The sequence below is a fragment of the Branchiostoma floridae genome, chromosome 12, assembly GCF_000003815.2.
Source record: "Branchiostoma floridae strain S238N-H82 chromosome 12, Bfl_VNyyK, whole genome shotgun sequence".
Lineage (NCBI taxonomy): Eukaryota > Metazoa > Chordata > Leptocardii > Amphioxiformes > Branchiostomatidae > Branchiostoma > Branchiostoma floridae.
This window is the reverse complement of record NC_049990.1, coordinates 9,383,346-9,405,644: the sequence shown is the minus strand read 5'-3', so window position 1 is coordinate 9,405,644 and position 22,299 is coordinate 9,383,346. Positions and strand designations below refer to the sequence as shown.

The following is a 22,299-nucleotide window of genomic DNA, read 5'->3' as shown; positions in this document are numbered from 1 at the left end:
GAAACATATACTAGTGTAATATAATAATGACGTCAATTACAAGGTCAATGAAGAAGATATGAAAGAACAAAAAAATGAAGGATTTATTTGTTCTGTATACCAGACTCTGTGTGTTTGGCTATTTGTTCAACCTCCCTTACCACTTTGATTCCATAATGAAGGCAACTTTTTTGCCGAAAACGTGCACCGATCAAAGATAACATTGACAGCTTTACAACTTGAACAATTTTGTTTGACATAGCATTTAAAAATTCTTTTTACAGGACGCCTCTGTATTCATTGTTCATCTACTGTTGTCCGTACAAATATGCCTTGCGACGACAGTCAATTAATTTTCAGCTTGGTGGTAGTCATACTCCTTTTGCACATGCGACATGCAAACGAACAGCACTTCCAACAAGACAACAATACAGCAGATATAACTGCAACAATCAGGGCAATAACGTCTAACAGGTAGTACTGGTAGAAGGGGAGTTCGGGTGCCCTCGACCTGAGATGGGGGAGGCCGCCATGTTTGATGACGTGTTCTATCCACCATACTGCCCGCTCCATGGGTGACTGTGGTTGGTCACGAAGATGCGTGGAGATCTGATTGGCCTTCTCTTTGTAGCTGAGGAAAAAGTAAAATTTTAGTCCATGACGTTACATACCCACAACATGCCCACATGCCTACATGCATCTACAGCTGGTAGCTAAAATTTTCTTTACAATAAAGATGTTTCTCCGAAAGATGAGAGGGAAAGAGACAGGAATTGAGGGAGGTATTTCTTGCAGTTACTCCACCTCACACTTACCTAGCATCCGAAATAACAGATGTGATGGCCTGGGCCACCTCCTCTGACGTCACCGTGTGGATGTTCAATGACACCGCCATCCCACGGGCCACCATCCTAGCGATGTTATCATGGGCATCACTCATGAGAGGCATGCCGACCAGGGGCACCCCGTGGTACATGGCCTCCGCTACTCCGTTGTAACCACAATGTGATACAAACGCCTTTGTCTTGGGATGAGCTGTAGGTATGAAAGATTGGCTCAATTCCTATACTTAGACAAAACAGTGTTAAAGTACTGGATGCATTGAACAGCTGAAAGACGTGCTATACTAAAGGCCTTCATGATCAACCTTCACCAAGGGATCAAACACAGGAAAAACTAAGATACTAGTATGTCTGTTGTTTATCCTAGATGCAATAGTTAGATATTACTAGTATTATTCGCAGCGCATTGATGGCATTTACCTAATCTCCAAGCAGATTCCTCCGTGGCATAAGAAAGTAACATAAGCTGGGGAAGGAATTAGCCGGCAGAGGGGTATAATTTGCCACGCGTAGCATTTACCTAGCAAGTTGTTTTGAGGCACCCAGTCCATGGTCCTGGTGTTGGGCCCCAGACTTGGAGGTGGCGTCCCAGCGTAGCGCCACACAACCTTCTGTGGCAGACGGGCAAAAGCAGCGGCCAGCATGTCGGCTAGCTCTGAAGGCATAGCTGCTATCATGGAGCCGAAGGTCACAAGCACAACACCGTCATCTCCAGAACTCTGCACAAACTTCTCCAGCTCCTATGGAATTATACCAGTTAGGCCAATCAGATCTAGACAAGAGATGTTAAACATTACGTACGTCTGAACCATCTGCGTTAATTTAGACCTTCATGGCCATATGTAAAAGTAGGCTGTGAAAGTTAATGATGTAATAATGTGCTTTTGTGTACGTCTTTCTATGGAATGCTACTCCTTTGATTTTTGAAGAACTGACCTCACTGAGCGGGTTGACATCCTCAGCCATGTGACCTGCTATGTTGACCATATTTGGCATCATGGGTTTAGGGAAGTCGAACATGAGATCTGATTGGTAGAGCCACACGTCGGTTCTTGCCAGGCCAGCAGACATGGTGAAGTTGTCGCCAATAGTTCTGTTGGTGGTAAGAAAATGATATTGTTGAGTGCCATTTTGCACATTGACATGTATGTCCAGAGAGGAGACACAGACTCATCCAGTCATCTCACACCAGAGGCATGACGTTAGTTCTAACCAACATCGATCTAGAAGTACCGTTTAATTATCTACAATTTTGCTTATTGCGCCACACTTACATCCTGATAACAACAAATTTAATGGGCATGGTGAGCATTAATGCAAAACGTAACAGCTTGAATATTGAAACAAATTTGAAGTCAAGTTGAAAGCCCACATCGTAAGGAACCGTCCTTTAATCTTGCCATGAGTGCATGAACGATTACGGAAATGGGCTCTCACATAGAATAAGTAAAAATTTAACTTTGTTTAACTTTCGTCTTCATATAATTAGAACGGTGATTAAGAATAAAATTGCATTCACTAAAGTTCTGGTGGTGGCATTGCACTCATTTGGAGCATGCCAAAAAACATGAAGGTTTATAAAACTGATAAGCATTGGTCAAATGTAGAAGTACTACTGAAAAGAAATTTATGCAAAAGCAATTAGAAAACCCACAAACTTATTCACAAACCTTTTTGCGATATCGTCGTAACTTCTTTCGAAGACCAACTGTCCCATTGTAGAAGCTGCGAAGTAAACCAGCACGTTCTTCACTCTCTGTAAAAACGTCATCCTATCTGACAACCCCGACCCCACGGTTGGCACGTAAGCGAGGGGATTGGGAACACCGGTGGCTCGGACGTCTGAAACATAGGATCAAAAGACATATGCATTAGGAAATATAACTTTATATTCTAGAATGATGTTATATGTGTCTGCAGTTTAGCAGAATAATTCAAATACATCCCAACAGAGATGTCCCTGATTCATTGTGTGGCATACAGGGCAGCAAATAGGAGTCCACGTGAGAACAGGTCAAAACCACTATGCGGCAGCTGATTGTCAAGGAACACAGAGCAAATATGCCAGGGTATGTCCTATCTGTCTCTGCGGTGTGTGTGTGTGTGTGTGTGTGTGTGTGTGTGTGTGTGTGTGGAAAGTGAGAAACCATCTTGCTAAGATGGCCTTCAGCTGAAATGAAGAAAGCAAAAGTCTGGGCAATGGACCAAGCAGACTGGTATGTTTCTGTGCTCCGGTAGAAACGGAAGAACTGGCCGACATAATTCTTCCTTCTATAAATCAGAGAAATATAGATTGTGTTGGTAGGCCTGTAGTATATGAATATGAACACACCTAGTCCAGTAGGAAGAGACCTCATCGTGCAGACTAGGGGCAGGTCCAAGAACTGTGCCACCAGGGGTCCGTATGAGGGACCAGCGTACGTCAGGACAACGTCATAGTGAATGTTCTTCAGTTTCGTTAGTAGTTGATTGTCACTCAGCATCTCTTGATTAAGGTCCAGCAGTGCAGAACTCAAAATACTGGCAAACTTTAGGAGGCCCAACATCCCAGATGAAGAAAATGCCTGTAACGGGCGTTACAAAGACACAAGAAAATTGTATGATACAGTAGAAGCCAGTTGATTGCACAACGGATTAACGCACACTTCTGTTAACTGCACAAAATCCCCAAATCCCAAACCGGTGCGGTCAAGCTGGATAGCTTCGCATTATAGCACCAGCCGGATACTTGCACGAAATTCACTGGCAAATAGGCCGTGCGATGAAGCGGCTTCTACCGTATAGGGAGCCAGGCGATTTGTGGAATGAATCCCAAAGTTTTGCTCCAAGCTTAAGAGTGAAGAATGAATACCATTTAATTTACGTCATATATGTTACTATTCAATATTATCATTATTCGCTTTTTTTCCGTTAGCTTTGTATGGCAAACTGATATTATTAACTTGAGTGCAGTGCCACATTACCCTCTAAATACCCACCATCTTTTGAGGCACAGTTTTTGCAACTTCCTTAATCGACGGTGGCTTTTGGGGATCTCCGAATGTTTCGTACTTCAAGGTCGGCCATTTCCGCATCAGGTCGCTCTTCTGACTAGCATGGGCCAGCACGGTGACGACGTGCCCTCGGGAGGCCAAGACTTCGGCAATCTTCGCCACGTCCAACCAGGGACTGGCGTAGGTCACTGTCGCCACGAGGATGTCGGCAGCTTGGACATGTTGAGACAAGATGGCGACAACCGCCAGGAGCAGGTGGAAACCAGCCGACATACTAGTACTCATCACCAGCAGTAGAAATAGTGGAGTTTTCTGTGTCGGGATGTGAAAATAAAAGTAAGAACGATTATAACGGAGAATTCTTTAATCTTGGCACAAGTCAACGAGGAACAACATACATCTATGCTTTCTAACTGAAATGAAAAGAAGCTTTCATTTACCTAAACTACATGTGTATTGAATTGGATAAAGCAACGTTGCTACCATGCATGTCATGGTACCATATATGTATGCCCAAGCCGTTACACATTGTGTTTGTAAAATGGACACCTTTAAGCTCTTTGTTTTTGAAATATGATATATCAGGATAGAGATAACAATCCGCTAAAATCGCCACGGATTCTGTGATTGTTCTGTCGGTGGAGCCGTCGAAATCTGTGACAGTAAGTTTCTAGATATTCACTTGCATGAAATTGAAAGACTTCAACTTCGATTTGTGTTATTTGAGATCAATGACTCGAAACTCAGGACTCAAATGCGAGACCAACCTAACATATGATATGCATATTCTAGTATCTTGATCGGGGTCTCTGTCGACCGGGATCCTTGCCCGCAGAATGGATGACTCTGCCATATTGCAATCTCCTCCATGACATAATGTCACATATGTTCTGAAGGCGTCTTTACCTGTTTGCGGTGGGCAAAGGCCAATCCCAAAAGTCAACAGTGGGGCTCTTGTTTGCATTTACATTGTCACTATAACCACCCTTCAGTGTAACACATCAACTTACGACCGTGTACCTCAAAACACTATTGTGGAATGGTCTAATTACGTGCTAACTAGTTTATTTCTCAAAGGAGTTCGATGTTGTTGAGAAACAGGTGCCACCAGAAAAAGCAGTCTTCGGAAAACAGAACGTAACAGCAAAAAAAAAAAAAAGCGGTCGTATTCAATTCAGACACACAATGCACCCCAAGGAGGTTAATAAGTCACAGTAACTGAAGCAAACCAAGGGAGATTGATCAAACAGAGATGCACACTTTTGTACCCTGGTGCCCAGTCTTGTTAGACTTACTTGTCCACTTCCAACTGCGTAGCAACCGGTAAAAGCGTATAAAAACTAACAATACTGTACTCCAGATAGTGCTGAGGATTTTAGAATAATTTTTGAAGTGCCTAAACCCTCCCCCCCCCGTCCCGAGCAGTAAAAACATGGCCTGTGAACACTTCACCACCGATTGCTCCTCTTTATGCTTTGAATCATTCCTCTAAGTCGCATGTGACAACATGTAATCCCACGCACCTGCTGATAGCATGTAGAAGAATCTCTGGAAAACTCACCGTCCTTCACTTACTAGCAACAGACGCCGGATCCGGACACAACTCAGAATGAGCTCAGGAGTCGGCCATGTCATACAAGTAGTGTTGTGTCAAAGGTCAATGCCCGACAGCACGCGTTCTGGCTGACGTAGAACAAAATTGCAAATCTCGACAGGAGAGAGAAACGTGCATGCGCTGTACTCGTACATAGCGTTTCTAGTTCTAAAGACTGATGTCATGTTCCTTTGATTATATGGTTGCCATCCTAGCACGCACCATTTTTCGGCCGTTTCAAAAGAAACATATTTTCAACGATGCTTTAATTAAGCAAATATATCCTGTAGATTTAGACATAGATATCGGAAATATATACTATTGTAATAGAATAATAATGTCGATTCCTAGGTCAATGAAGAATGCATGAAAGAACAAAAATTAATTTATTTGTTCTGCATACGAGATTCTGTGTATTTGGCTATTTGTTCAACCTACCTGACCGCTTGGATTTTATAATGAAGGCAATGTTTTGCCGAAGACGTACACTGATCATAGATAACGTGCACAGCTTGACAACATGAATAAGTTTACTTGGCATAGCATTTAAAACCGCATATTCATTTTCGAGATGCCTCTGTATTCATCGTTAATCTATTGTTATCGATACGTTATGTTTTTCTTGATGACAGTCAATTACGTTTCAGCTTGGTGGTAGTCATACCCCTGTTGCACATGCCACATGCAAACGAACAGCACTTCCAACAAGACAACAATACAGCAGATATAACTGCAACAATCAGGGCAATAACGTCTAGCAGGTAGTACTGGTAGAATGGGAGTTCGGGTGCCCTCGACCTGAGATGGGGGAGGCCGCCATGTTTGATGACGTGTTCTATCCACCATACTGCCCGCTCCATGGGTGACTGTGGTTGGTCACGAAGATGCGTGGAGATCAGATTGGTCTTCTCCTTGTAGCTGAGAAAAAAAGGAACAGTAAAATTTTAGTCCATTACATTACATACCCACAACATGCCCACATTCTTACATGCACCGACAGCTGGTGACTAAAAATTTGCTTCAGAATAATGATGTTCCACCCAACGATGAAAGGAAAAGAGATTGGTGAGATATTTAAACGCTAACAATTACTCCACATCACACTTACCTAGGATCCGAAATAACAGATGTGATGGCCTGGGAAACCTCCTCTGACGTCACCGTGTGGATGTCCAATGACACCGCCATCCCACGGGCCACCATCCGGGCAATGTTATCGAATTGTTCGGCGAACAGAGGCATGCCGACCAGGGGCACCCCGTGGTACATAGCCTCTGCTACTCCATTGTATCCACAATGTGATACAAACGCCTTTGTCTTGGGATGAGCTGCAGGTATGAAATATTTTTTCAAGTTTTGACAAAACACTGTCAAAGTACTGGATGTATCGACCTGTACCTTTGTAAGACGATATGGTAAATGCTTTCAGTCAACCTTCGCCAAAACTATAACAGAAGGACAGACTTAGACACCTTTCTTGTGTATCCTAGTTTCGAACAAATGCAATAGTTCCACATAACTAGTATTATTTGCAGCGCGTTGACAGCATTTACCTAGCAAGTCGTTTTGAGGCACCCACTCCATGGTCTTGGTGTTTGGCCCCAGACTTGGAGGTGGCGTCCCAGCGTAGCGCCACACTACCTTCTGTGGCAGACGGGCAAAAGCAGCGGCCAGCATGTCGGCTGTCTCTGCGGGCATAGTCGCCACCATGGAACCGAAAGTTACAAGCACAACGCCGTCATCTCCAGAACTCTGCACAAACTTCTCCATCTCCTATGGAAGTATACCAGTTGGGCCAATCAGATCTTGACAAGAGATGTTAAACATTGCGTACGTCTGAACCATCCACGTTAAGTTCGACCTTCACGGCCATATATAAAAATAGGCTGCAAGAGTTTATAATGTAACAATGTGCGAATACTAAGTTTTTTGTGTGTATGTCTTTCTATGGAATGTTACTAATTTGATTTTTCAAGAACTGACCTCACTGAGCGGTTTGACATCCTCAGCCATGTGACCTGCTATGCTGACCATATTTGGCATCATGGGTTTAGGGAAGTCGAACATGACATCTGATTGGTAGAGCCACACGTCGGTTCTTGCCAGGGCAGCAGACATGGTGAACTTGTCCCCAATCGTTCTGTTGGTGGCACATTTACATGTATGTCCAGAGATGAGACACAGACTCATCGTCATCTCATATCAGAGGCATAAAGTTCTAACCAACATTGATCTAGAAGTACCGTTGCATTAACTACATTTTGCTGATTGCGCTAAACTCACATCCTGATAATATAAAATTTAATGAACATGGTGAGCAGCTGTCAAATGTAACAGTTTGAATATTGAAACAGAGACAAATGTATTTAGATTTGAATGCAAGTTGAAAGCCCACATAGCAAGTAACTGTCCTTTGATATTGCCACAAGTGCACGTACGAATACGTCAATGGGCTCTCACATAGAATACATAGAATAAGTAACAACTCAACATTTGTTTGATTTTCGTCTTCATATAATGTTCACAAGCTAAACAGACTTTTCTGTATTCTTTCTATCATAACGGTGCTTAGGAATGAAATTTTATTAACTGATCGATGAAGTTCTAGTGGTAGCATTGCACTTATTTGTAGCATGCCGAAAAACATGAAGGTTTATGAAACTGATAAGCATTGATTAAATGTAACAGAACCGACAGAAAGAGAAATTTATATTCAAGAGCAATTGAAATTGCCATATAACTGCAACTTATTCACAAACCTTTTTGCGATATCGTCGTAACTTTTCTCGAACACCAGCTGTCCCATAGTAGAAAATGCGAAGTAAACCAACACGTTCTTCACTCTCTGTAAGAATGTCATCCGATCTGACAACTCCGACCCCACTGTTGGCACGTAAGCAAGAGGATTGGGAACACCAGTGGCTCGGATATCTGAAACATAGGATCAAAAGACATATGCACTAGGAAATATAACTTTATATTTTATTGTGATGGAATGTGTGTCTGCAGTTTAGCAGAAAAATTGAAATATATCCCAACAGAGATGTCCATGAAACATTGTGTGGCATAAAGGGCAGCAAATAGTGAAGTCATTGTGAGAACAGGTATACGTAGAAACCACTATGTCAGTTGATTGTGAACACAGAGCAAAGATGTAATGGTATGTCCTGAGTGTGTGTGTGTGTGTGTGTGTGTGTGTGTGTGTGTGTGTGTGTGTGAGTGACAGTATGTGTTTGTGTGGTATGGAAAGTTAGAGTGAGAAAACATCTTGCGGAGATGGCCTTCAGCTTAAATAGAGAAACCAAGCAGATTGGTAAACACCTGTAGCTGCCCAATGCTAAGGTAGAAACGGAAAAACTGGCGGACATACTTCTTCCTTCTATAAAGCAGAGAAATATAGATTGTGTTGGTAGGCCTGTGGTATATGAATATGAACACACCTAGTCCAGTAGGAAGAGACCTCATCGTGCAGACTAGGGGCAGGTCCAAGTACTGCGCCACCAGGGGCCCGCATGAGGGACCAGCATACGTCAGGACAACGTCATAGTGGCTGTTCTTCAGTTTCGTCAGCAGTTGATTGTCACTCAGCATCTCTTCACCAAGGTCCAGCAGTGCAGAACTCAAAGTGCTGCCAAACTTTAGGAGTCCCAACATCCCAGATGAAGAAAATGCCTGTAACGGGCATTACAAACATAAGAAAATTGTATGATATCAGGAGCCAAACGATTTGAAGCCTGGAGGTCTGCGACAAGATCCGACAAGAGAGAAGAATAGATAGTTTGATTTACGTCACTAAATTTGTTCATACGTTACTATTGGACATTATGATTTTTCAGTTCATTTTGTTATGTTTACTTTGTATGGGACACTGTTAGAATAAGTTACTAACTTGAGTGTAATGCCACAACCATTGCCTTTCTTCTAATAAAGCAAATAAAAGAATGTTGCTCAGCATTTGCTACGGTTTCTTTTATTAATGTATTTGATGTTAGCTCACTGAGTTCATTTCAATCCTAACATTTGTATGTATCCTATTCTATGAGAACGCATTTTGGGTTCGCTCAGTGACCAAATTCTGTTGAAGATTAATAGAACCTCCTTGCATCAATCACCTAATTCTTTTCACTAGAACTTGCGATTGGATGTAAATGTTTGACACAACGAGTAACGAAGTATAAGCATGACCCTATGGCCTCAAGAAGGCTATGGGGCTATATTTACCTTCACCATGTTTCTTTTAAAGGTTTTAGATTTCTCATCTCTAAATACCTACCAACTTTTGAGGCACCGATTTTGCGAATTCTTTCACTGACGGTGGCTTTTCGGGATCTCCGAATGTTTCGTACCGCAAGGTCGGCCATTTCCGCATCAGGTCGCTCTTCTGACTAGCATGGGCCAACACGGTGACGACGTGCCCTCGGGAGGCCAAGGCTTCGGCAATCTTCGCCACGTCCATCCAGGGGCTGGCGTAGGTAACTGTCGCCACGAGGATGTCGGCAGATTGAACATGTTGAGACAAGATGGCGGCAACCGCCAGGAACAGGTGAAACCCAGTCGACATACTTCAGCACCAGCAACAGTCGATTTTTCTATGTCAGGATCTGAAAATAAAAGTAAGTATTCAACGATTGAACCTAAAATCTCAATGTAACATCTTGGCACATGTCAACGAGAAACAACAAACATTTATGTTTTCTAACTGAAATGAAAAGAAGCGTTGATTTGCCCAAAACTACGTGTGTATTCTACTACATAAAACCACGCTGCTATGTAATGTTCCATGTAGTCATGGTGCCATTCCCAAAAGTCAACAGTGGGACTCTTGTTTGCATTTGCATTGCCACTATAACCACCCTTCACCGTAACATATCAAGTTACAACCATATGCCTCAAAATAGGCACTACTGTAACAAATATATTGATATTGTATTACGTACTAAGTTTATTTCCTAAAGGAACCAGAAGTCTTCGGAAAACAGTACGTAACGGCAAACAAAAAGCACACACACGAAGGGGGACCTGCTTGTCCGACCTCTTTGTTAATAAGTCACAGTGACTGAAGAAAACCAAGGGCGTTATAGGGAGAAGGCAATGGACCAAAACTAACAAGACTTGACTCCAGATAGTGCTGAGGATTTAAAGAGCCCCCCTCACCCCTAACCCCCCTACCCCTACCCTTCCCTACCAGTAAAGGAATGGCCTGTTAACACTTGCCACCGAATGCTCCTCTTTGAATTATACTTTGCTTTGGATCATTCCTCTATATAACAAAATATAATCCCACGTACCTTTACCTACTGACAGCATGCAGAAACCCACCGTCCTTCGTGCACTGAGCTGGCCACAGACGCCGGATCCTGACGCCAACACAACTAAGTCTGAGCTCAGGAGTCGGCCATGTCTAACGTTACAGTGTTGTGTCAAGGTTCAATGTCCGACAGCACGTACTCGTTCTATGTTGGGTAATGTATGGATGAGTGACGTGGCACCCTGTACCCACCGCTCGGAGCTCTCGAGAGGAGAGAGGAAATCGCTTCTTAAGACTGCTTAGGCCATGTTGCTTTCAATTGATTATATGGTTGACATCCGCGCGCGCATCAATTTTCGACCGTTTCAAAAAATTAAAAAAAAATTGCAGCTGCTTTGTACAATTTACAGCATGGTTGATTTTTATATCCCGTAGATTTAAAATAAATATCGGAAACATATACTAATGTGATAGAATACAAACGCAAATTCCAAGGTCAATGACGAATATATAAAAGAACAAAGATGAAGGATTTAATTGTTCTGTATACCGTACTCTGTGTGTTTGGCTATTTGTTCAACCTACCTGACCACTTGGATTTCATAATGAAGGCAATATTTGTCGAAAACGTACACCGATCAAAGATAACATTCACAGGTTGACAACATAAACAATTTTATTTGACACAGTATTTAACCCCACATATTCATTTACGGGATGCCTTTGTATTCATCGTTCATCTATTGTTGTCCATACATGCTTTTGATGACAGTCAATTACTTTTCAACTTGGTGCTAGTGATACCCCTTTTGCACATGCCACATGCAAACGAACAGCACTTCCAACAAGACAACAGCACAGCAGATATAACTGCAACAATCAGGGCAATAACGTCTAACAGGTAGTACTGGTAGAAGGGGAGTTCGGGTGCCCTCGACCTGAGATGGGGGAGGCCGCCATGTTTGATGACGTGTTCTATCCACCATACTGCCCGCTCCATGGGCGACTGTGGTTGGTCACGAAGATGCGTGGAGATCCAATTGGCCTTCTTCTTATAGCTGAAAAAAGGTAAAGAAAAATTGAGTCCATTATGTTACATACCCACAATATACCCACATGCGTACATGCACCAACAGTTGGTAATCAAAAATTTGCTTCAGAATAATGATCTTTCACCCATAGATGAAAGACAGAAAAAGACAGGAATTTGGTGAGGTATTTCTGACAGTTACTCCATTTCACACTTACCTAGGATCCGAAATAACAGATGTGATGGCCTGGGCCACCTCCTCTGACGTCACCGTGTGGATGTTCAATGACACCGCCATCCCACGGGCCACCATCCGGGCGATGTTGTCATGGGCATCACTCATGAGAGGCATGCCAACCAGAGGCACCCCGTGGTACATGGCCTCTGCTACTCCGTTGTATCCACAATGTGATACAAACGCCTTTGTCTTGGGATGAGCTGTTCGTATGAAAGATTGGCTCAATTTATATACTATGACAAAACAGTGTTAAAGTAATGCATTGAACAGCTGGAAGACGTGATATACTAATTGTCTTCATGATCAACCTTTACCAAGGTATCAAACACAGGAAAGACGAAGATTTGTTTGTTGTTTATACCAGATTCGAACAAATGCAATAGTTAGATATTACTAGACTAGTATTAGTCGCAGTGCGTTGATAGCATTTACCTAGCAAGTCGTTTTGAGGCACCCACTCCATGGTCTTGGTGTTGGGCCCCAGACTTGGAGGTGGCGTCCCAGCGTAGCGCCACACAACCTTCTGTGGCAGACGGGCAAAAGCAGCGGCCAGCATGTCGGCTAGCTCTGCGGGCATAGCTGCTATCATGGAGCCGAACGTTACAAGCACAACACCGTCATCTCCAGAACTCTGCACAAACCTCTCCAGCTCCTATGGAGTTATACCAGTTAGGCCAATCAGATCTAGACAAGATATGTTAACCATATATGCATTACGTACGTCTGAACCATCCACGTTAAGTTAGACCTTCACGACCATATGTAAAAGTAGGCTGCAAGGGTTTATATTGTAATAATGTGCGAATACTAAGTATTTTGCGTGTATGTCTTTCTATAAAATGTTACTCATATGATTTTTGAAGAACTGACCTCACTGAGCGGTCTGACATCCTCAGCCATGTGACCAGCTATACTGACCATATTTGGCATCAAGGGTTTAGGAAAGTCAAACATGAGATCTGATTGGTAGAGCCACACGTCGGTTCTTGCCAAGGCAGCAGACATGGTGAACTTCTCCCCAATTGTTCTGTTGGTGGCATAAATAATGTAATGTTTCAGTGCAAAGGGGAGAGACGGACCCCTTCAGTCATCAGAGATACTGGTTGATATAAACATTAGTGATTGAAATACAATATATTTGGTGTTCGATTCAGTTGTTTTCAGTTGCTCGACCATTTATTGACCGCTTGCCACCAAACCTATTGCACATTTGATCGAAAACATCAATCGACGAAGTTAACTAAAGAGGTTAAACGAAAAAGTCAACATAGATCATGAACGGCAATGAGACATTTACATTGAACATTAGTAACAATCTAACTTTTGTTTAATTTTCGTCTTCATATAATGTATCCGCAAGCTAAAAAGATACATGTGATTAGGAAAACATGGCATTACTGAAGTCCTGGTGGTGACACTGCACCCATTTGAAGCTTGCCGAAAATGAAGAAGGTTCATGAAAGTGATGAGCATTGGTCAGATGTAAAAGTAAGACAGAAATAGAAATTTATACTCAAAGGAAATTAGAAAACCCATATACTGTCCTTTGAAATTGCCACATCATTACAACAAATGCACAAACCTTTTTGCAACATCGTCGTAACGCTTTTCTAAGACCAGCTGTCCCATAGTAGAAGCTGCGAAGTAAATCAGCACATTCTTCACTCTCTGCAAAAATGTCATCCGATCTGACAACTCCGATGTCACTGTTGGCACGTAAGCAAGAGGATTGGGAACACCGGTGGCTCGGATGTCTGAAACATAGGATCAAAAGACATATGCACTAAGAAATATAACTATATTTTAGAATGATGGAATATGTGTCGGCAGTTAGCACAAAAATTCAAATGTATCCCAATTGAAACATGGCGTGGCATACAGGGCAGCAAATAGTGAAGTCCTTTTAAGAACAGGTCAAAACCACTGTGTCAGTTGCTTGCCAAGGAACACAGAGCAAAGATAACAGGGTATGTCCGCGATCTCTTCTGGTAGAATGGCCGATTCTGCCAGTCTGCGATTCTGCCAGTCTCTCCCTCTCTCTATATAAATTTATATATATAAGGAGTGTATGTGTGTGTGTGTGTGTGTGTGTGTGTGCGTGCGTGCGCGCGCGCGCGCGCGTGTGTGTGTGTGCGTGCGCGCGTGTGTGTGTTTGTGTGTGTGTGTGCGTGTGTGTGTGTGTGTGTGTGTGTGTGCCAGTGTGTGCGTGTGTGTGTGTGTGTGTGTGTGTGTGTGTGTGTGCGAGCGTGTGCTTATCGCGAGTGTGGGGAAAGGAAACGTACGTGAGATAAAACATCGCGGAGATGGCTTTTAGCATACATAGAGACAACAAAAGCCTGAGCAATGGACCAAGCAGACTGGTAAACTTCTGTAGCTGCTCAATGCACCGGTGGAAATGGGAGGACAGGGGGACGAGAAAACAAGAAATATAGATTGTGTTACATGTAGTCATGTAGATCGGCCTGTACTATATCAATTTGAACATACCTTGTCCCGTAGGCAAAGACCTCATTGTGCAGACTAGAGGCAGGTCCAAGTACTGTGCCACGGTTGGCCCATACGAGGGACCAGCATATGTCAGGACAACGTCATAGTGGCTGTTGTTTAGTTTCGTCAGTAGTTGATTGTCACTCAGCATCTCTTCACCAAGGTCCAGCAGTGCAGAACTCAATGTACTGCCAAACTTTAGGAGTTCCAACATCCCAGATGAAGAAAATGCCTGTAACGGGCATTAAAAAGACGTAAGAAAATTGTATGATATAGGGAGCCAGGCCGAAAGAAGACGATGTGTTCGTCTCCACATGTTCTTTAAAATCACCAACAATTTAGTATAAACTCAAATGCCATTTATAAGCAAGGGTTTATCCACACCATCACGCACAGAAAATACCCCAGCGTACCACCCCACATTCTCATGAACAGATAACCATCTAAACTCCATCTTCCCGAGGACCGTTAGGGAATGGAACCACCTACCAGAAGCAATAGTCCGAGTAGAAACACTTCAGGCTTTCAAGAATGCCATTACCAATATGTAAGACACTACTAGAGCTACGGGTACTTACCGGCGCCCACCTACAGGGCGGCGGGCAGGGAGAAGCGCCCCTGCCATTGAGGAGCTAGGCTCTCCCGTCTCTTACACCCCCCCCCCCACAAACATAACGCACAGAAGTAAAAGCGACCACCGTCAAACCAAAGACCCTTGTCCTAATGCGCGTCCGAAGTCTTCAGCTATATGAAGTTGGACGCGCACATTGAAGAAGGAGATTGGTGGAATGAATCCCGAAGTTTTGCTCCAAGAGTGAAAGGCTTAAGCTTGCTTACAATACCGTGCTTTTATTCCTCATATTTCTAAATACCCACCATCTTTTGAGGCACAGTTTTTGCTACTTCCTTAATCGACGGTGGTGTTTCGGGATCTCCGAATGTTTCGTACTGCAAGGTCGGCCATTTCCGCATCAGGTCGCTCTTTTGACTAGCATGAGCCAACACGGTGACGACGTGCCCTCGGGAGGCCAATTCTTCGGCAATCTTCGCCACGTCCATCCAGGGGCTGGCGTAGGTCACTGTCGCCACGAGGATGTCGGCAGCTTGGACATGTTGAGAAAAGATGGCGACAACCGCCAGGAACAGGTGCAAACCAGTCGACATACTAGTACTCAGCACCAGCAGTAGTAATAGTGAAGTTTTCTGTGTCAGAATCTGAAAAGATAAGTAAGAAGGGCATTCAACGATTGTAACGGACAGATCTATCATCTTGCACCACCTCGGCACGTGTTAACGAGGAACAACATAAATGTTAAAGATACGTTGTCGTACTTTTTTATTTACACTTCTAACTGACAGAAAAAAGGAACCGTTCATTGAGCTAAAAATTCGTGTATATTCTACTAGATAAAACCACGTTGCTATGTAAGTTACCATGCATGTCATTGTGCTGCCCAATCTGTTACGCATCGTGTTTTCAAAATTTAGACCGTTAAGCCTTTTGTTTTTTAAACAATATGTCAGGGACACTCAGGGTAGAGATAACAATCTGATAGAATCGACGATTCTGTCGGTAGAGATCGCGATCGAAGTCTGTAAATTTCTAGATATTGCAAGACTTCAACTTCGATTTATGTTATTTAAGATCAATGACTCGAAACTCAGGACTCAGATGCGAGACCAACTAAACATATAATATGAATCTTCTAGTATCCTCATCGGTCAGAGCCTTTATCGATCGGCATTGCTGCCCTCAAAATGGACGATTCTGCCATATTGCAATCTCTACCCTGACATACATGTAAATTTTGTCTTTACATGTTTGTGGTTGCAAAGGCCAGTCCGAAATGTCAACAGTTTGTATTTACATTGCCATTAGGACCACCATTCAGTGTAACACATCAACTTACGATCATGTACCTCAAAACAGGCACTACTGTAGCAAACATCTTGATATTCTATTACGCACTACATTCATTTCCTAAAGGAACTCGAAGTTGTTAAGGGAAACAGGTGCCACTAGAAAAAAAAGTAGTCTTCGGACAGTACGTAAATGCAAATAAGATATAGCACACACACGAAGGGGTACCTGCTCGTCCCGATCTCTTGGTTAATAAGTCACAGTGACTGAAGCAAATCAAGGGAGAAGACAATTGACCAAACAGACGTACACCTGTGTACCCTGGTGCCCAGTCTTGTTAGACTTACTAGTCCGATTCCAACTGGGTAGCGATCGTTGGAAGCGCATTAAAACTAACAAGACTGTACTCAAGATAGTGCTGTGGATTTTACAATAGTTTTAGAATAGCTTAGACCACCCCACCCCGCCCCGAGCAGTGAAAACATGGTCTATGAACACTTCACATACTTTGGATCATTGCTCTATATCGAGTGTGACAAGATATAATCCCACGCCCCTTTACCTACTGATAGCATGCAGAAGAATATCTGGAAAACTCACCGTCCTTCGTGCACTGAGCTGGCCACAGACGCCGGGTCCTGACGCTGAGACAACTAAGTCTGAGCTCAGTAGTCGGCCATGTCATACAATTACAGTGTTGTGTCAAAGGTCAGGAGGACAGCACGCATTCTATGTTGGGCAATCACTGGATGAGTGACGTGGCACCCTGCTACCACCGATCGGTCAAAATTAAAGTTGAACAAAATTACAGCTCTCAAATTAAAGAACAGTGAAAATTGCGCTGCACATAGAGTTCCTAGTTCTTAAGACTGATTGGGCCATGTTGCTTTGATGATATATGTTTGACATCCGCGCGCGCATCAATTTTCATATGTTTCAAAGTAAAAAATATTTTCAACCATGCTGTAAATTGTACAAAGCAGCTACAAAATGTATATCCTGTAGATTTAGAAATAAGTATCGGAAAGATATACTAGTGTAATAGAATAATGACGTCAATTACAAAGTCAATGAAGAAGGATGAAGGATTTAATTGTTCTGTATACCAGACTCTGTGTGTTTGGCTATTTGTTCAATCTCCCTTACCACTTTGATTTCATAAAAAAGGCAACTTTTTTGCCGAAAACGTGCACCGATCAAACATAACATTCAGAGCTTTACAATTTGAACAATTTTGTTTGACATAGCATTTAAAAATTCTTTTTACGGGGCGCATCTGTATTCATTGTTCATCTACTGTTGTCCGTACAAATATGCCTTGCGACGACAGTCAATTAATTTTCAGCTTGGTGGTAGTCATACTCCTTTTGCACATGCGACATGCAAACGAACAGCACTTCCAACAAGACAACAATACAGCAGATATAACTGCAACAATCAGGGCAATGACGTCTAACAGGTAGTACTGGTAGAAGGGGAGTTCGGGTGCCCTCGACTTGAGATGGGGGAGGCCGCCATGTTTGATGACGTGTTCTATCCACCATACTGCCCGCTCCATGGGCGACTGTGGTTGGTCACGAAGATGCGTGGAGATCAGATTGGTCTTCTCCTTGTACCTGAGAAAAAAAGAAACAGTAAAATTTTAGTCCATTACATTACATACCCACAACATGCCCACATTCTTACATGCACCGACAGCTGGTGACAAAAAATTTGCTTCAGAATAATGATGTTCCACCCAACGATGAAAGGAAAAGAGATTGGTGAGATACTTAAACGCTAACAGTTACTCCACATCACACTTACCTAGGATCCGAAATAACAGATGTGATGGCCTGGGAAACCTCCTCTGACGTCACCGTGTGGATGTCCAATGACACCGCCATCCCACGGGCCACCATCCTGGCAATGTTATCGAATTGTTCGGCGAACAAAGGCATGCCGACCAGGGGCACCCCGTGGTACATAGCCTCTGCTACTCCGTTGTATCCACAATGTGATACAAACGCCTTTGTCTTGGGATGAGCTGCAGGTATGAAATATTTACTCAAGTTTTGACAAAACACTGTCAAAGTACTGGATGTATCGACCTGTACCTTTGTAAGACGATATGGTAAATGCTTTCAGTCAACCTTCGCCAAAACTATGACAGAAGGACAGACTTAGACACCTTTCTTGTGTATCCTAGTTTCGAACAAATGCAATAGTTCCACATAACTAGTATTATTTGCAGCGCGTTGACAGCATTTACCTAGCAAGTCGTTTTGAGGCACCCACTCCATGGTCTTGGTGTTTGGCCCCAGACTTGGAGGTGGCGTCCCAGCGTAGCGCCACACAACCTTCTGTGGCAGACGGGCAAAAGCAGCGGCCAGCATGTCGGCTGTCTCTGCGGGCATAGTCGCCACCATGGAGCCGAACGTTACAAGCACAACACCGTCATCTCCAGAACTCTGCACAAACTTCTCCATCTCCTATGGAATTATACCAGTTAGGCCAATCAGATCTTGACAAGAGATGTTAAACATTGCGTACGTCTGAACCATCGCACGTTAAGTTCGACCTTCACGACCATATATAAAAATAGGCTGCAAGAGTTTATAATGTAACAATGTGCGAATACTAAGTTTTTTGTGTGTATGTCTTTCTATGGAATGTTACTCATATGATTTTTTAAGAACTGACCTCACTGAGCGGTTTGACATCCTCAGCCATGTGGCCTGCTATGCTGACCATATTTGGCATCATGGGTTTAGGGAAGTCGAACATGACATCTGATTGGTAGAGCCACACGTCGGTTCTTGCCAGGGCAGCAGACATGGTGAACTTGTCCCCAATCGTTCTGTTGGTGGCATAAATGGTGTTTCAGTTTAAAGAGGAGACACTCCTTTCAGCTACCTCACACCAGAGACATAGTTAAACAGTTCTAAGGAACATTGATTCAAAAGCAATATAGCCAGGGTCCGATTCCGTTGTTGTCGGATGTTTTCAGTCGTTCGACCATTTATAACTTGCTAACAACTTAGTATACCTCCAACCGAAAACAAGTAACAGTCCTTTGAAATTGCCATGTCATTACAACAAATTCACAAACCTTTTTGCGAGATCGTCATAACCCTTATCGAAGACAAGCTGCCCAGCAGTAGAAAATGCGAAGTAAACCAGCACGTTCTTCACTCTCTGTAAGAATGTCATCCGATCTGACAACCCAGACCCCACTGTTGGCACGTACGCAAGAGGATAGGGGACACCAGTGGCTCGGACGTCTGAAACATAGGATTAAAAGTCATGCAAATGTAAATATCAGACGTTTTACATGTAACTTGATAGTAATACTAAGAAAGATAATCCACAAAAGACGTCTTGTCTAAGATGAAAAGGCAAGGCAACAAATAACAAAGTCCTTCCGAGATCAGGTCAAAGAACACCAAGTCTAACTGATTGTCAAGGATCGCTGACTTAAGACGCCAGGACCTGTCTCTCGAGTAATAGATGAAAGAGGTTGCTGGGATGATGGGATGGCAACAACTAGAAGGTTGTAAAAGCAAAGAGAACAAGGTAGTTGACTATGTGACTGAAATACAAAATACAACATACAATGTCAATGCAGGTTGACCTGTACTGTACATGTACTGTTAAAACACACCTTGTCCCGAAGGCATAGACCGCGTTGTGCAGACTAGAGGCAGGTCCAAGTACTGCGCCACCAGGGGCCCGCATGAGGTCATAGCATACGTCAGGACAACGTCATAGTGGCTGTTCTTCAGTTTTGTCAGTAGTTGGCTGTCACTCAGCATCTCGTTACTAAAGTCCAGCATAGCAGACGCCAAAGTACGGCCCAGGTCTATCTGGTCTAGGACACCAGGTGAAGAAAATGCCTGTAACGGGCATATTACAAAGACGTAAGAAAATTTCACGATATTAAAGGCCGAAAGCTCTGGGGAATGAAGCCCAGGATTTTGCTACAAGAGTAGAGAATGGACATCGTTTGATTCACGTTACTAATTTCCTTCATAACTTGAAAGTTCATCTTTGTTTGTAAAAGTCATTCTGGACCAAATACCGTAGTTCATCAGTGCCTAGCGATTCTTAAACGGTTTGTCATTGTGAAAGGTGCGACTCTACTCACTCCACCTAGGTAGAAACCAACTTGAGGGATACCTGACTTCGGTTTGGGGATGAAAGGTGGTGAAAGAAGAGGAATGGGCTCCTGGGCTTCTAATACCGTGTCCTAGACACAGTGGACAATCCACTGCCTCGGTGGCCTTAAAAAGGCCAGAGGGGCAGTGGGCAAATGGTACAACATTCACCTTCCTTGTGTCTTTTATAATGTTATAAATCTTGAAGCTAAAAACCTACCATGTTTTGAGGTACAGTTGTTGTGAATTCCTTCATCAAAGGTGGCCTTTCGGGATCTCCGAATGTTTCGTACAGCAAGGTCGGCAATTTCCGCATCAGGTCGCTCTTCTGACTAGCAGGGGCCAACACGGTGACGACGTGGCCTCGGGAGGCCAAGGCTTCGGCAATCTTCGCCACGTCCATCCAGACGCTGCTGTAGGTTGATGTCGCCACGAGGATGTCGGCAGCTTGGACATGTTGAAACAAGATGGCGACCCCCGCCAGGAAAAGGTGCAAACCAGTCGACATACTAGTAGTTAGCACCAGCAGTAGTAATAATAGTCGAGTTCTCTATGTCAGGATCAGAAAATAAGAGTTAAGTGAGAAGGACATTCAACGATTGTAACGGACACATCTTTCATATTGGCACATGTCAACGAGGAACAACATACATTTATGCCGTCTAACTGAAATGAAAAGAAGCTTTCATTTACCTCAACTACTTGTGCATTGTATTGTATTGTATTGTATTGTATTAGATAAAGTGGCGTTGTTGCCATGCATGTCATGGCGCCATATATATGCCCGAGCCGTTGTGTTTGCAATATGTAGACCGTTAGACCAGGGTAATGATAACAATCTGATAGACTCTCCACGGATTCTGCCGGTAGATATTCACTCATTAACCCGAAAGAGTTCAAATTCCATTAAAGTTATTTCAAGATCAATGATTTGAAACGCAGGATTCAAATGCGAGACCAACCTAACATATAGTATCCTGATCGGAGGCACTGTTGACCGGGATCCCTGCCCGCAGATTGGACGATTCTGTCACATTGCGATCTCTACCCTGACATACATTTTGAATGCCTTTGTCTGTTTGTGTTTGGCAATGACCTATCCCAAACGTCAACAGCAGGACTCTTTGTATTTGTCACTATACCGTGACCACCCTTCAGCATAACATATCAAGTTACGACCATGAACTTTTCTACTCCGGTCAAATCTCAACTACGACGTACTTCATCCAACTACGTCGTAGTTTGATAAGGCATGACTCACTTCGGCCGACTACCAGGTAGTTCAGACGAACTTAACTTTACCGAATACTTTGTGGTTGCCTGAAGTACGGTCTGACTAAACTACGTCATGCATAACAAGACTGGCAATAAAAATGTATTATTGCCATGACGACGATTGAGGGTACAACAATACAGCTCAAATCAGAAATAGACTGGAACTTCCCTGTCGCACTATCCCTGGCACAATATACTAGCCCACCTGTAACATAAACCTACAGCCAGCAGAAATGTACTATCCCCGGTACAGCACAATGGTCTGCCAGTGACCTAAACCTACAGCTGAGCACTACAGAAGTATTTCCTGTCTGCCTGTGGCGTGTGGCATGAACAAGCTCTAGAAAAGAAAATGTATCCTTCATAACATAACATAACAACCAAGACAACGTGATCCATTGTATAGAGTTCCCTGTCTAGTTTCAAAGGACAAATTCCTCCAGGGAGCAAGTGTGACCTACATTCCACCATTGCATACCAGAGATACATCTGGAACAGATTTGGGGGGGAGGGCTTGCATACCCAGCATACTGCATTCCTGTGGAAATGCCTGTGCAATTCCTAGAATTTTTGCAGACTGAATGCAAAATATACCACTTGACGACTCCCCTGAGGC

General features: G+C 43.3%; 3 protein-coding genes across 3 annotated transcripts; all 3 read right to left on the bottom strand.

Annotated features, from left to right (window-relative positions):
• Positions 1-56: 56 nt before the first annotated feature.
• On the bottom strand, positions 57-16,951 carry LOC118427262 (UDP-glucuronosyltransferase 2C1-like). The gene is made up of 8 exons (XM_035836940.1): positions 16,873-16,951; positions 15,288-15,626; positions 8,849-9,080; positions 2,492-2,663; positions 1,758-1,914; positions 1,342-1,561; positions 795-1,014; positions 57-610 (listed from the first exon to the last, which is right to left on the bottom strand). Exons 2-8 carry the CDS (start codon positions 15,573-15,575, stop codon positions 325-327), a joined length of 1,575 nt encoding a protein of 524 aa, XP_035692833.1. The 5' UTR covers positions 15,576-15,626; positions 16,873-16,951; the 3' UTR covers positions 57-324.
• Positions 5,848-7,092, bottom strand: LOC118427266 (UDP-glucuronosyltransferase 2B33-like). Its single transcript, XM_035836948.1, has 3 exons — positions 6,962-7,092; positions 6,517-6,736; positions 5,848-6,326 (listed from the first exon to the last, which is right to left on the bottom strand). The coding sequence occupies exons 1-3, from the start codon at positions 7,083-7,085 to the stop codon at positions 6,041-6,043; spliced, it is 630 nt and encodes a 209-aa protein (XP_035692841.1). The 5' UTR covers positions 7,086-7,092; the 3' UTR covers positions 5,848-6,040.
• A 651-nt stretch (positions 16,952-17,602) lies between the features above and the next one.
• On the bottom strand, positions 17,603-20,916 carry LOC118426948 (UDP-glucuronosyltransferase 2B33-like). Its single transcript, XM_035836580.1, has 7 exons — positions 20,629-20,916; positions 19,916-20,147; positions 19,364-19,535; positions 18,955-19,111; positions 18,524-18,743; positions 18,079-18,298; positions 17,603-17,888 (listed from the first exon to the last, which is right to left on the bottom strand). Exons 1-7 carry the CDS (start codon positions 20,914-20,916, stop codon positions 17,603-17,605), a joined length of 1,575 nt encoding a protein of 524 aa, XP_035692473.1.
• Between the last annotated feature and the right edge of the window lie 1,383 nt (positions 20,917-22,299).